Source organism: Apus apus, chromosome 3, assembly GCF_020740795.1.
Source record: "Apus apus isolate bApuApu2 chromosome 3, bApuApu2.pri.cur, whole genome shotgun sequence".
NCBI classification, from domain to species: Eukaryota; Metazoa; Chordata; class Aves; order Apodiformes; family Apodidae; genus Apus; species Apus apus.
The window spans coordinates 13,905,070-13,920,072 of NC_067284.1; the positions used below are offsets into that span (position 1 = coordinate 13,905,070).

General features: G+C 36.6%; 1 protein-coding gene across 2 annotated transcripts in view; it reads left to right on the forward strand.

The window, feature by feature from the left end:
- UBE3D (ubiquitin protein ligase E3D) overlaps window positions 1–15,003 on the forward strand; it is a 79,419-nt gene that overhangs the window by 10,233 nt on the left and 54,183 nt on the right. For both annotated transcript variants that reach the window (XM_051613381.1, XM_051613382.1), the window contains exons 5-8: window positions 2,940–3,009; window positions 5,447–5,516; window positions 6,396–6,504; window positions 10,845–11,014. In XM_051613381.1, coding sequence (XP_051469341.1) covers window positions 2,940–3,009; window positions 5,447–5,516; window positions 6,396–6,504; window positions 10,845–11,014 — 419 coding nt within the window. The remainder of the gene's footprint in view (window positions 1–2,939; window positions 3,010–5,446; window positions 5,517–6,395; window positions 6,505–10,844; window positions 11,015–15,003) is intronic.

Consider the following 15,003-nt stretch of genomic DNA (forward strand, 5'->3'; position numbering starts at 1 on the left):
CCTTGGCCTTCATGTAAAGCAAGTAATTGTACTGTGTGTATTCAAGAGGAGTATCGAGGTAGGGATTTGGAAAGGGGATAAGAGGTAGGAATTTGGAAAGGGGATAACTGTGTATCAGTGAACCAGATGGGTTTTTTTCTCATCTCCATAGCAAAGGGACTGTACTTCCAACATAGTCAGCTCTCTGAAGCTTTAACAAAGGCTGCCGGGCTCTCCCTGGGGCTTTTAGTTTGATTCCTGGTTTGTGAGGAACAAGTGGGATGTTGTGATTGTAAGTTCAGATTCCATGTGGGACGCTTCCTGTTTTTTGTGGAGCTAGAGTGGTCCTTTCTCTTAGTTTTATTATTTGCATAGCACCGATCAGAGGACTCCAATTAGTATTTCCAGCATCAAATGCATCAGTTCTGTCTCAGCTCTGAGAAAGACATCCAATATTGATTTAATACTTCAAATGATGGGAACTTTATCACATTCCTTGGTAATCTGCTTCAGTGGTTAATCATCCTGACTCTTTGCTGCCTTCTTATTAAATTAAGCACACTAAGAATTGCAACTCAGTATCACTTTTTATCTCTAAGACACATTTATTTTCTAGAAATTATTTTTGTAGCAGTTTTCCAAACCCTTTTCCAGATTTTTAGTGTGCTTCAAAGATCCGTTTTTGCAGTAATCATCTCACTAATTCTGAAGATGCTGTATTTTTCTGTTTATCCATGTCAGCTATTCAGTTGTTCATGCATTCAGAGATACTTGCCCTTTCTTTTGTAGCATCTCATTAGTGACTCTGGTTTGGATAGCTACCATCATCTGAATTATTTTTATTTTTTCTGTCTTCCGCTTTATTTTATCACTAGCTTTGTTGCTGTTGTTTCTGAGTATATGATCTGACATTTGGCTATATTTTAGTGCAGATTGTAAGACTAAGCACAACCTACTTACTGATCCAGACTGGTGCATATAACTCCCCTACCTCCCTTGTTTACCCTTTCCCTATCATTGCAACAGGAAGTACTTACCCTTTTCTGTAGTGTAACTGAAAAAAATTGGCCCAATGTGTCTATAATCTCTTTCATCACAGGTTTAATCACAGACCACATGCTCTTTGAAGCACCTGAATTAGAATAAATCGGTTAACAAAGCATTTTTCAGTTTTGCTTGGAAATCTACAGTCTGACAGTCCACAATCCAGGTTCTGAAGAGATCCCATAATGGACATACCTCAGAACTAAGCTTTGTAAGCTGAAAATTGTACCTGACATAGCTAGAGCCACAGAGCACCACTTTTTGTTCTGAGCATCATTCCAACACATCATTGTTATACATTTTAAAATGAGAATACTAAGGAGTATGATGAAGTAGTGGTGATGAATAAAAGCTGTGATCCCCAAAGAACACATTCATGTTTACTCCACTTGGCATCTGTGGGAACTATTGCCATCTTTTACAAAGATTACAGAAAAAGTTAAATTTTGTTGAGCAAAAAACCCTTCAATTTATGCTAAATTTAGAAATTTTTGTAGGCATGTGCTGCAATATGATTTCTCAAGTTGACTTATTTGGACTTAAAAACCAAGCCAATAAAACAGGAGTTGTTCAATTACACATGGGTATTTTTATGCACTGTGTACTGTATGAGCAATAATAAAGGTGTATACAAAGACCACATGTAAAAATCCAATTTAGGTGTCTCCTCATTACATTCTCAGGATTTCTGGCTCCAGGAGGGTTTATTAACTCAGGAGCTTAATTGTGGTTGTATATATGTACTGCTTCTACTGCTACACCCAGGGTAATGAGTCCACACAGAACCAGTTTTGGAGTTTACATTTTGGATTAAAGTAGGAGTTGTGCTAACTTGTATCTTTTAAACTGAAACAGAATTTAAATTTTAACACTGGAATTGTTTAGAGTGTTACTAGGACCGATCACAGATTCATCCAGAAGTGACATCTTTTTAATGGGCAGTAAGGGATGTATAAAAGTAATGCAAGTATTGAGTGGTATTTTGGCCATTGAACAAGAAGTTGCAATCCCCGTTTTTTGTTTTTAGTAATCCCTTGATGAACAGTGCTTCCCCTGAATTTACAAAAACTTTAAAAAGTTATGTTTACTTTTAATATGAAAAATACTTTCCTATAGTGAGTACCAAACTATGTTAAGCATTGTGTGACAAATGCTTTTCTTTGATGCAAACCAGGTTGTAATTTCATATAATGAGCTTTGAGAGTAAATTTTCTTCCTCTTCTGTTTTTTTTAAATATTCATTATTTTATGTATCTCAATGGTACCCCTCAGTTTCCTGTCATGCTTTCTCATGTTGCATGTGTTTTCTTGCCACATATGGAAACTATTTTTCACCTCTTGACATTTTTTCTTTTTCTGCTTGAATTAAGAGAGAGAAGTTGTTCAAGAAGAGAATCTAACACAGCTTTCTGCAATATCATGCTATGTTGTTTATTTCAGCTGTTTCCTAGTAATTCAAAATACCTTTTTCTGTTCTCTGCTGAACATTGAACTGGTGTGCCTATAAAACTGTCCACACTGGCTAGAGCTTTCTACTGAGTGATGGCAGTCACAGTGCAACATAATATTTTATGTATATATTCTGGAGTACTTATGTTTGTATCCATTATTTTGCCCTTACCAAAACCTAATTTACCTTGTTATTTTATCATCCAGTCACTCAAATGATGAGATTCTCCTGTTAACTGTTACTGGTTGTGCTGTGTGTTCAGTGTACAGTGCTAGATCTTAAAGCTAGTACAAAACCTGCAAGCAAGTCCACGTGTAGAAAGCTGAATCAGTGAATGCAAATCTGTGTGTACATAAACATAAAGAGAACAGAAAGACATGCAAAGTTCACTGTCTGTTCTGGACAATATGTTACAAATATACAGTCCTGTTTCAGAATAACCGAGTGATGATTCTTTGTCCTACAGAAATCAAAGGAAAATGCCAGAGTAATTTGTAAGCGCTGCAAGACAATGCTGGGAGAAACAGTATCATCAGGTATGGGATGTACAGACCAAACTAGACTTCACTGCATCACCCATGAGGCACCACTGGAGGTTAAAAACTCTGGAGCAAAATAGTTTATCAGTAAGATGCAGATCTGATTCCTGTGTGTTTGTCTCGTTCACTTCTGGAACAGATGAGGTTGTTGCTTTCACTGTTACACCTTGAAAGTGACTTATGACAGGGATTTTCCTCATCCTTATTTCTGTAGTGTATTTGGCTAATTCCAAAGCTTTAGAAGACTCTGTCTTATTCCAGTTTACTAGGAATACCAGTTAAAAAGGAGACCTAAGAAATTCAGATTATTTATTTTGCTGTCACTCCTACAGAATAATGGAATGGTTAATTCAGAATTTGATCAACACGGAACTAGAAGCTAAAGATACTATTGCTAACAGCCAGCCTGGTTGTATGGAAAGGAAGCTTTGTCAAAGAAACAAGTTATCTCTCATCATCATCGAATAATAAGATGATGAGATTATTGGTGTAAAAGCTGTCATTATGTTGAATCAGCAGGGCTTACCTCAAGTGGTATAAAGATGAGTCTCTTGTGGTTTTTTAAAAATACAGTTATTAACAGGAGAGAAGCAATGACAAGACTGTTACTAGCAGGGTTCATGCTTTCATTCTCCCTCTACTCAACTGCATCAGTCAGTGTGACCCTGGCTTAGTTCAGGGATCTGGAGAATGTAAAAATTTCTCAGAAAATGCAAAACCTGTCTTAAGAAATAAGTCCTGAGGAGACACAAAACAGAAGGTCCTATTACAGAAAGTTCTGATTGTCTTGTACAGTACAGGCTTTAATAAAACCGAATTTAAGGTAGGATGTTTGAAAGCTCACAATGCAGGTTCTAACTCTTTGGGAAAACAGTTTTTGGAAAACATCTTTACAGATCGTCACGCATAATGGATGCCTTAGTCGAAGCCTTCTGAGTGTTGTAGCAACAAAGGGAAAAGGCAAATCCTATGGAGATGTACAGGGAATTGGACTCTGTACATGGCTGAGGTTAGATAGCATGTCCATTGTTTTACTATATTTCTTCAGTACTGTAGGAATTTCGCAGAGTTCCAAGAACAGACAAAAAAGGCTAACCAGAGATACATGGTGTAAGTCTGAACAGAACCATTGTGAGAGGACACTGGGTAGCAGACATGACTGTCATGCTTTGGTACTTTCTCATGAGCAGGTATCAGTGCCTTGAAGATAAAGCTGAATTAGAGTGATGTAGCTGTGAAGGCCAGATTTGGCTTTGAAATTCTCCAGTCAGCTATTCCTTCCCCCAACTCTATATACTCCCACGATTTTTTCTTGGGAAATCCCACCTTCTGTCTTTCTGCAAGCAAAAGTCTCCTTAATTGCTGAAGTCCTGGCAGCAGTAGCGCCGATTTCTTACGCAAGGTAATAGCTGGGGAGCTTGTGTGACTGAGCTGACTTCTTTTCCTCCTGTCACCCAGGTCTAGGCACAAAGTGGAGCTGACTCAAATTAAATTTTCTAACAGTGAGGATAATTTAAAAAGTGCAGTACTTATCTGCTGAAGGGGTGGGATTACTGAGCCCTTGGAGTCTTTAAAACAGATTGTCTTTCTGAAATTTTTGCTTTCATCCACTTTTAATGGCATGTGTGGACAGAGATCAAATGAGACATTCCCTTCTGCACTTAAAATTTATGAAGCTGGTGAACCTTTCCTGTTGTTTACATGCTAAGGCTTAATAAATAAGTTTATTTGCTTGATATGCTTAAGCTGTTCTTCTGGCCCTCTGGTTAGGCTGTGTTTGTAGCATAGACCCAGAGCTTCAACGTGATCGTCTTTGACCTGAGTTTATTGATAGGATTTAAATTCTGTACTCAAACACTTCCATTTAGTGTTAAAGGCTGTCTTAGTGGGACTTTTGGGGAAAAGTTACATTGAAACTTGGAATGTATTAGTGTTGAGTTAGTATAATTTTTTGAAATAAGTTCTATTCTGCTCTTTGAGCAAAGAAGAAAATGATTCCCCTACATGTGCTGTTATTAAAACTGTCTCTTGTGATTCACTGCAGCATTACTGAGCAGCAGAGGGTACTGAAATACTTACGTAAGCTATGCTGGTCTCAGTGCTTTAGGAAAGTTCTTTCAATTCATCTTTCAGGTTTGGCTTGAGCTCTTGCTTGCTTTGTTTCAAGATGATTGTTCCCACCATTAAACAAGGATCAATATGAATGACAAATTGCTGACCATGTAGTTAGGTCAGAGCTGTTGTCTTCTGGCAATGTATGTTTTCTGTTCTTAGTTGCTTCTCCTTCCACAAACCAAAGCGGAATTTGACCATCTGCTGCACCTCTTAATTGAGTGTTGAACAGAAGTTTAATTAGTGTAGTGATACAGTGACTTACAGTCTATTCTTAACAAATCTGTTCTGTTGTACTTGAAAATTTTTTGTGTCGTTCTAGGTACCATTAAATATTATGTCACTGAGGTGATTATTCAGCCATCTGAGGGAAGTTTGAGCACAACACCAAGGTAAAAAATAAAAATTAAAAAAAATCAGATAATATACTGGGGTTTATGTTTTGGAAAGGGTGCTTGAAATGTAGTTTCTTGAATAACTTATAATAAGAATTACTTATAATAGCAAAATGCAGTGAAATTAAATGTAATCATGACAGAATTTAACACTGTAGAGGCAATGTATTCTGAACTCAGTCAGGTACAATTTTGTTTGCTTATTTCTGTGTGTGTTTGTGTGTGCTTGTTTGTGTGTGTGTAAGATGTAGAGGGTGAGAGATTGTATGTAATTTGTCATAGTGTCTCACTATTCAGATGATAAGCCTAAATACAATACTTGTTTATTTTTAACTATTTAAATTTGCATGATATCTGATTATGGAAATGGATATGGAAATGGATTATGGAAAGTTAAGTAAAGCTTGAAATGTTTAATTGGAAGTGTTTTAAATGTTGAAGTAAATCTGTTTGAAGTTAAACAGAACTTGATCAAGCTGTCTTCTGTCATGCAGTATGTGTCAGTAGCTTTTCTTTCCTTTTGTGAATTATATTTGAAATATGTTCATCATTGTGAACTTTGTATTTATGTGTCAACTATAATAGAAAAAAGCTTTTGTTTTGCAATTGACACATGGTCAAAATAAAGGATGTGCTGTAATTTAGACAGCTGATCTATTAAAAAAAGTCCTGTTGCAGGAAATATGAAGTTGTCTGATTTAAAGGGAAGGAAAAATAGAGAAGCCCCATTGCTCAGTAAAAAGTAGTTGTAGGATATTTTATGATGTAGTGAAATTGACAGTATGGAGATGCTCATGTGCCTGTTCTGCATTGGTACTGGTGACTTTGCCCAAGAACTTGTTATGAAAACATAATACATGGTTAATTCTTAAACAGGTCTCAATTCGTACAGAGCACAGTTGCCCAGTGTCTTGTGGAATTGTCCTCTACTAAAAGTACATTTAGATTCACCATAAAAGGGGATGATGGAAAAATCTATATTTTGGTAAGTTGTTATTTTTTATCTTTAATTTAAATTTAAATTCTTAATTTAATTCTTAAATTTAACCTATGAATCCTAGCTCTTAAAATGTTATTGTTTATGCTGTTCATGATTGTATGTGTAAAAAAATATAATTAATTCAAATTCTTGTGTTGAAGTATTGAATAGTTCTGTTCAAGTAAGACATTTTCTGCCATTTTTTTAATCTACAGAGATGTACATGTAGAAGTTTTTCTCTTTTAATACAAGTAGCCCAGATTTAACACTTGTGTTTTGACTTTATAATATATATCTCATCTTCTTGCTCCAGTGCTTCATATCTTTAATCACCAGAAATTCATCAAATTGTATAGCATCTTGCACAAATGCTGTCTGAAGTCAGCAGATACTATGAGTCAGTATATTGCCTTGCAAAGTGAAGTGCAAACAAAAATAAAATTGCCTATTATACTTAATGTTCTAATGCTGTTAAACTTGGTCAAGCTTGATATTTAAATAGTGACAGCAAAATTCCTCAGACTTTCAAGATCGATAGAAATTTGAGTCTGGAATTATCTTAATCTTATACACTTGGTAAACCAGAGGTGTTTTCTTTTCTTCATGAACTAAATATAAGCACAGAATTTGTGGTTATGCAGTTTCTGTAATTAATTCATAGACACAAAGATAAAGAAGTACATGATTGTAAATTCTTAATCTAGCTAAATTTACAGATGTACTTTGTTGAGGTAGGCAATCTAATTTAATAAGCTGGTTTATATATACATTATCCAAGTTCTGAGCTTTCCGAACATCCAGATTTTAGCACCAAGATAACATTTATACAATCACTAGAAAAAACTTCTGTGATGATAAAATAAGGTCTCATGACCAGAGCCATGATTGTCATTATGCGTAGTCTAATTGAGTAGCCATTAAAAAAGTTGTGATTTTTGCCTTTTAGCTTACGTGTTTCCGAGTTACCCAATATTTTGATGCTTAAGCCTAGTAGCTTATGTAGAGTGAATTGAATATTTCTAACAGAAAAATCAACTTGTTTAGGACATTGCCATTTCTATTAGCTCTGAGTTGCATTTTTGTCAATGTATTGATTATCTGAGTTGCATTTTTGTCAATGTATTGATTAGAGGAGCAGGCTGAATTAGCACAGGGGCTAGCTTTTGATTCGCATCCCTTCCTTTCTATTAGTGAGTGGCTGGTATTATTTTGGTGTGTGTTTAACATCAGAAAGTCATGTCCAGGATGAGGTCCTAGATACAGTATACACACCAACAGGTGTTCTGGAGTCATGGGTTAAGTCTTAGGACTCTAAGGCCTTGTGGACACAAATGTAATGTAAGCACTTCTATTAATGATTGTGAACAGATAAACAGTAAAAAGCGTAGGTGCTCGAGGCTGTGAGTGCACAGCCAAGTTAGAGAAGTGGTCTCCTTGTTGATGTGTTATGGACCAGCTGCCCCACTTGTTTGTTTTGACAATGAGCCAAAGATTTTAATTCACAGTATTTATGCTTACATAGCTGAATGCAAACACTTTAGGCTGTGTATGTGATAATAAAGGTTAAGGTCTCTCACAAGTCTTTTTAATCTATTTTTTTTAAAACCACAAATATTACGTATACTCATTTTCCTTATTCTCTCTGCATGCATCACTTAACATTACCAGTTATGTTATTCGTAGACATTGTGATTTTCTGTTGTTTATGTTGGTGCTAATCAGGTTCATGAAAGCTTTATACAACTTAGGGGTGCTGGTTTGTTTTTCTTTAAAGAAAGACAAGAAATAAAAGTCTTTTGTCTCAGGAAAAAAAAAAAAAAGTGGTGTATACAGACTTCCTTATTTATCCTAACTATATCTCTGCTCTCTTCACATTTTCTAGATTTATCACTTGCCTTCTCTCTTTATTCTGCTGTTGAGGGGTTCCCTGCCTTGAAGTTGTATGACTTGCAAGCTAAGAATGAGGAGAGCAAATGGTTAGAGATAGGAGAACATAAGCAAAATGTGCATTATTGGTCAGCATAGCAGCATGTTAATAGATGTAATTTTTTTTTTTGAGCTTCAGTAAAGGAGAGGTTTGGAAGAGGTAGATAAGTAGTTTTGGGGATAGATTGTTCTAAGAACACTTTTGAAGCCTAATGGCAAGGTGGTATAAAAAACAAGGTAAAACCAAAACCCAACACCAAAAAGCACTGGCAAAAATTCAAACACTTTCTCCTGATGCTGTCATTCCAGAAGAGGTCATCAATCTGCACTATTGACAAGTGCTAAACCTTATGTACTTAGCTTTGTGTAAAGGTTCTTTTCTTACTGGAATTAGTATGACAGGAATTTGGTTGTGCAGGCTCTGATGTATGAAGTGATAGAGAGGAAGGAAGGATTGTATATTGCAAGTGATATGGTTGAAAGCACAGATCAAAATTTGAAACTTTTGTTAGCTGGAAATGACATGTATAAAGTGCTTTGAGTCAACACACTAAGCCTTGGTAGGTGATTGCTCATTCTGACCTAAAGCAAGATAAGAAAATGGTTCATGCATGAGGAAAAGAAGGAAATTCTTGCCTAAAGAAGCAAATGTCGTTCAGAAGTTGATTTTCTCATAGCCAAGTGTCCTTCCACCCACAAAGATTAATTTGCTTTCTCTGTATTATGTGCTAAATTATTACAGATCTGTTGCATTGTTGTTGAGATATAGTCTGACCAACTGACAGAATGTTATTGTCAGACGCCACATCTCAACTCTTGTGATAAAAGCAAGTACTTTTTTAAATGGATGGTGCCGCAAAAACAGTGTTTTGGTGATTTCTCTAAACCCAGTTGCAGAAAGATTCTGAAAGGAGCAGACAGCTACTTCTGCATTGTTCCCTACACTAGTTTGAAGGATCTTCATCTGAAAAACATCCCAGGAGGCTCCTTCACAGGGAATTGTTAGTACTTTCACAAGGAAGGAACTGTGTTTAGTTAAACTGAGTGTGGTGGCAGTGGCCTGTGTGTATAGGACACTTTTCTCCTAATTTTCTCCAATATGTCTTCAACACTCAGCTTGTAGCACTGTGTGTAATGCTCTAATGAGGTATATTTTGCAGTTTAGACTATGAATGTGTACTGTGAGTTACCAGAGCAGAACAGATGAAGGGCCACTTGCTAAGCCAAGTGCAATTGCTTGTCATCATTTATGTCTATATGCTAAAGTGATTCTCCTCCTCCCATCCTCTCCCAAGACAACTTTATTAGTATGTCTCATTCCTCCTTTATGAAGCTTCCACTGTAATGTTCTAAGCCTTGGGCTCTGACAAATTGTGACTGTCACATTAAATTATGATATATACTATGTGTCCTGTTAACACTGGCTTTCTTCCTTCACAGGTCTATCATATGTCTGCTACCTAACATCATGTAACATGTTTTACTTGAAGCTGATTAGGTCATGAGAAGCAGAAGATAACTCTCTAGTGAGCAGCACTGCATAAATTCTATTTTCTATGATAAATATTTAATGTATAATAATTTCATACAGTCTCAGGACTTGTAAAAATGTATTTCCATTGGTAACGTGGATCACTTCACTACTGCAGGCTGTGAATAAAGGAAAAGCCTGACTTGGTTTGCATGAAAGCTCTGAATCCAGGTCGAAACACTCATGCAGAATCACACAAAGATTAAGTAAGTTCCATAATGTGATGCAAAGTTCAGATTTTGCAAAACTCTCCCCAGTAAATATCCCATCAATTGCTGTGAGCAAGTAGTGCTGAAGAATGCCAGTCAGATTATCAAATTTGATAAGGATTATCCTTATTTCCCAAGTAAGGATCTGTTCCAGCCTTTAAAAAACCCAGCCTATCTGTTAGACCACATGAATTGCTGTCTTTTTACTTGCTTGTCTTAGCTCCATCCAGTCATAGCTATTACACTTTTTGTAAAAATCCTTCATTTTTGGTATTTCCAGTGGGCAGTCTTTCTGTCCCCTGTCTTCAGCCCTTGGTTACTCAGCATTGTATGCTCAACTAACTCCTAAAAAACTATAAAATTAGAGAAATAATCAATTTGGTACTGAAATAGACAACTTGGGACTGTTACTATCAAAGGGAATGTGCTGCAGCCACAAAAAGTCAGCTTCACAGAAGTAATCTTAAAAGATCTTAAAAATGACTCTGATAAATCATGCATCAGTTTATTGTATTAACCCATTTTTCTCCACCAGAGGATTTGCAGGTTGTACTGAGTAATAAAATGTCAATTTTTGTCTGTTAATGTGGCTTTAGAATCCTCTGGTTTAGGATCAGAGTAAAGGAACAAATTGAAATTTTTGTTATCTTCAGTAAAATAAATGATTTTTTCATTTATAGATATGGCTTTTAAATTCTGACACATTGCTGGTGGAGTCTTCAGGAAGATCCTCTTTCGACAGTGTTTTTACACTGTTTGGAGATACTTTCATGGCTAGCTCTGGACCAGTGGGCACCTGGAATGCTGTAAAAGTCCTTTACCAGCCGTGCATTAAAAGCAGGAATAAGGAGTAAGTGTAACCTTTTCTGAACTAAGGTTCTGACCTTTGATTTGTTTTGCTTTTCAGAGCAGCAATATTTCTTTGGGGTCCTTTGGACAGTCCATTACTGTTAGAGGTGTATCTCTTTGAAATTGTATACAGTTTTTATTTTATTAGTTATTCACTTAGCAAAATGCCAGATGGTTTCTGTTACAGACAGAGATAAAGTGTTGGTTAAAGTTTTGCACTGTAATATTAAAATGTAGACCAACGGGTTATGTTGTTCCTAGAGAGGCACACATGGATAACTTAGGTATATGATACAATTAGAAGTTGTCACCCTTGTACAGGAGATTAATGTGTTTGTTCATGTATCCATTTTTTACCTGTGATAACTCACTTTGCATTTCTAGAGCTTGGTTGTTTTTCTGGCTCTGTTGGCAGGAGCTAGAAGGATGGTTGTGCAGTGAATCCCAGTGAGTTCTGTCCGTATGGTCTCAACGTGCTGCTCTGCAGCTGTAGCTCAAGGTGGTGTAATTCAGGGAGGAGGAAAAAGAGCAGGGAGACAAGGAATATGTGCTGACACCTGAATGTTGTGTAAATTTAGCCACATCTCCCCCTTTGTCTTCAATTGTTGTGGCTTGTGTGAAAATCTAATCTCAGCTGTCAAGTTATTTATGTAATAAATATGTAACTCTCTGCATTCCCACAGTATAGATTTTGGATGCCTTTGGTACAGCTGAAACCAAGGAGATAGAGGTGGATAGTTATTAGTTTAGCAAATTATACCTGCCCATCCGAGCTTCAGTCTTGACCTTTTTTTCCCTTAAAATTGTGCTTTCTTTTGCAAGAGATAAAGCTGTTCACAGGATTGGAATCTTTTTAAGCCAAGTTATCCTCACTACTACAGGTGTTGTCTAGTGGGTTGGAATAAATTAGCATAATTATCATAGCTGTATACATGGACAATGCATCTAACTGTGTCCCTGTTAAAAGATACTTGTGGAACTCTTGGAAACTAGATGACAGATTTAAAGAGGTACAGATGTATCTAAAATTTAGAAGACATTCCCTCCAGACTCAATCAGTACACAACTAATTTATAGCCCAAGACCTCATAGAAGTACAGCAAAAATGTTGTCTCCCACAGACAAACAAGCATATGCATATGAATTTAAATATCTTTGTAGGAGAAATATGCACCTTACAAGAATGTGTGATTCTATGATCATAGTGTTTATCTAGAATGTTGCCAAGTGTATCCTTTTTATTTTTCAATCAGATCCAGTATTGAATTGCTGAAATAAATTCTAGCAAGGGGAGAGAATGGAAAATTCTAATATTTAGATAAAAGGTCATAATACATTATTAATGTTATTCCTGTAAGAGAAAAAAAGTTCCTTTGTTTTGCAGTAGCTTCAGAAGGTAGCATTGGAAAACCTCTGTGATCTAAATGTTATTTAGTCATCCAAAATACATCTTGAAGTATGATCATTTAAACTGCTTGTTGTTACAGTGGGAGATAGTGCAAGAAGCACTGCCTGCTCTAAAATGAAAGGTATTTCACTTACTGCTCTTAAATCTTACAGAAGCAGGTCTTACATTTTTTCTTTTGAAATTTCGTTCTTTATCACTGAGACAATTTAATTAACACACATTCTGTTACTTTGACATGTTATTGAGATAAAAGTCATATCTAGTTAGTCACTTAACTGGCATTCACAAATGCTTCTCTTGAATGGAGCTGTCAGCAGCAGAATTTTCCTGTGATATTATATTCTTTCCATTTCCCCAGACAGACTTGTTACAAATCATTGTTTTCTGAAGATTATGTTGTATTTATTGTTGGGATTTTGCAGTGAGCAGAAGGCACAATTGAGATTTTTAGTTCTCCTCTGACAGTAATTGACATTTTTCCTGTCCAGTCCCACAGGACAAATGCAAAAATGGAGGAGAGAAAATAGAGGGTTCTTTTTAAGGTTCAAAACCAAAAGTAATTATTGGTTTAGTCTTGTTTTCCTTTATTTATATTTCTAGTAAAGAAAAGAGGACATTAGCATCTGTTTCCACTAACTCATTTATCAGGTGGCTTGAAGTGCTGCTTGGGAGTGTGCAATAAGACTGAAATCTTTCTAGATTGAATGGAAATGTAAACATTGCAAAAGCAAAACTATCAAAACCAGTACAAGTTATTTAAAGTGATGTAATTGCATTTAGATCTCAAATATTATATCAAGATTTCTTAACAAAGTGTCTGATTTCTTGAGTAGTGCAAATCCCAACTATTTTAGATGCCCCACATTCCAGTAATTATAGTATTTACCTTGTTTGTTTCTGCACACACATCTGCCTTTCAAGTAATGCAAAAGTTTTGGAGCCCACTGTCTGCTCCCTGCAAGTAGGGAGTAAGCATGAATACCTCCTGCATAGGAAGCAGTCAGGAAAGGGTCTGCTTGTGACCTGGACCCCAACAGCTGCAAGAGCAAAGGATGCACTCTAATACCCTGTTGCATGCTGGAGAGCCTCTTCAGTTGATGTGAGTCCCTGGGTGCACTTGGGTCTGTCCAGTTCCTGCAGTGCCAGAATCTGGTCTGTGCATTGGGAGGGGAAACACCTTTCTTATCTGTGGACACTGCAGAGTCTCTGCTGGGTAACTGGGCCATAGGTTAAGACAGATAATTGTAAACTAGGAATAAAAGCATTTATATTTAGTGTCTTAATGTAAGAACATAATCAGACATTTGTAAAACATGGGTGGAGAAATTAAAGAAAATCTGTACTTAGTCTGCTTAAACAAGCATAAATCTGCTTACTCTGAGATAAAAATGTGGTTCCATGGTAGCAGCTGAGGTCTCAGGCTTTGTGAAATTTTCCCCTGGCAGGCTGTCTCTGCTTTGAAGAGCTTAACTGGGATTGTCTAATAATTCTCATTCAGGCACTCCCTTTTTGAAGTAACCCTTAGGTTCAGATTCCATGAGATGCAGTTGAATATTTCTCTTGGGGGGAGGGTAGAAGCTTTTATACATGATCTTTCTTTGCAAGACCTATAGAATGACAGGAGAAATTTACAGTCTCGCTCCAAAACTAATTTATTCCTTTTTTATTCAGAGCACAATTTTGTAATTCTTCATAATTAACATAGTTCTTCTTTCTCTTCCTCAGATATTGTGGTGGATTTTTCCCCTTAAACTAGAAGCTAGTTTCCCCCTAAATAGAAGCTCTTTCCTCCAGTCAGTCTCTGGCATAACTATCACTGTACCTTACATTCAGTATTACCCTAAATATCAACAACGTAAAGGAAACAAACATTTAAGGAGGATAAATGTTCATAGTTCATTACTGGCTGCTGAGTGATCCCAGCTGTAATGATAATTAATCCATTTGGAGCGATAGCTGTTTGGGGTGGCTGATCCCAAAGCCTGCTGTCACAAAACTGTGTTCTGAGTTAGGCTGAACGTTGCTGAGGTGATGAGCCCTCGTGTGGCATCTGCCTTTTTACTGACAACATGCTGATTCATGTTCAATTTGTTGCTCTGTGTTGATGATCACATCCTTTTCAGTAGATTACAGTCTAATAAGCAGCCTTCCTCTCTTTTTTTTTGCAGTTGTTCTACATCATATTACATCCTAATTTTGTTTAGAACCTTTTCCCTGTGGGTTGTGGCCATTTTGATTTCCAGCTTGTGGTGCACTCATGGCCCTTCCCAGCTTTGTGTTGTGAATGAAGGAAACATCTCTCTTGTTCCAGCCTCTGGGAGAGTGACTGAGATATGGAATAAAACCAAACTAAGAATATGTTACATGCAGCCTCTCTCCATGTATCTTTGTTTTGACAATTAATTATAAACAGTTGTGCTCTGGGTGTTTTCTTCTCTGTATGTTAGACTGCATTACCTAAGAACATTCATGCATTGTGAGGTTAAGACATGGTTAGGTATATCCAAACATGCTACTTACAGTGAAACTCTTGGCATTTCTCCTTGCAGACCCATATTAATGAGATTTTCCTGAGGATAGCC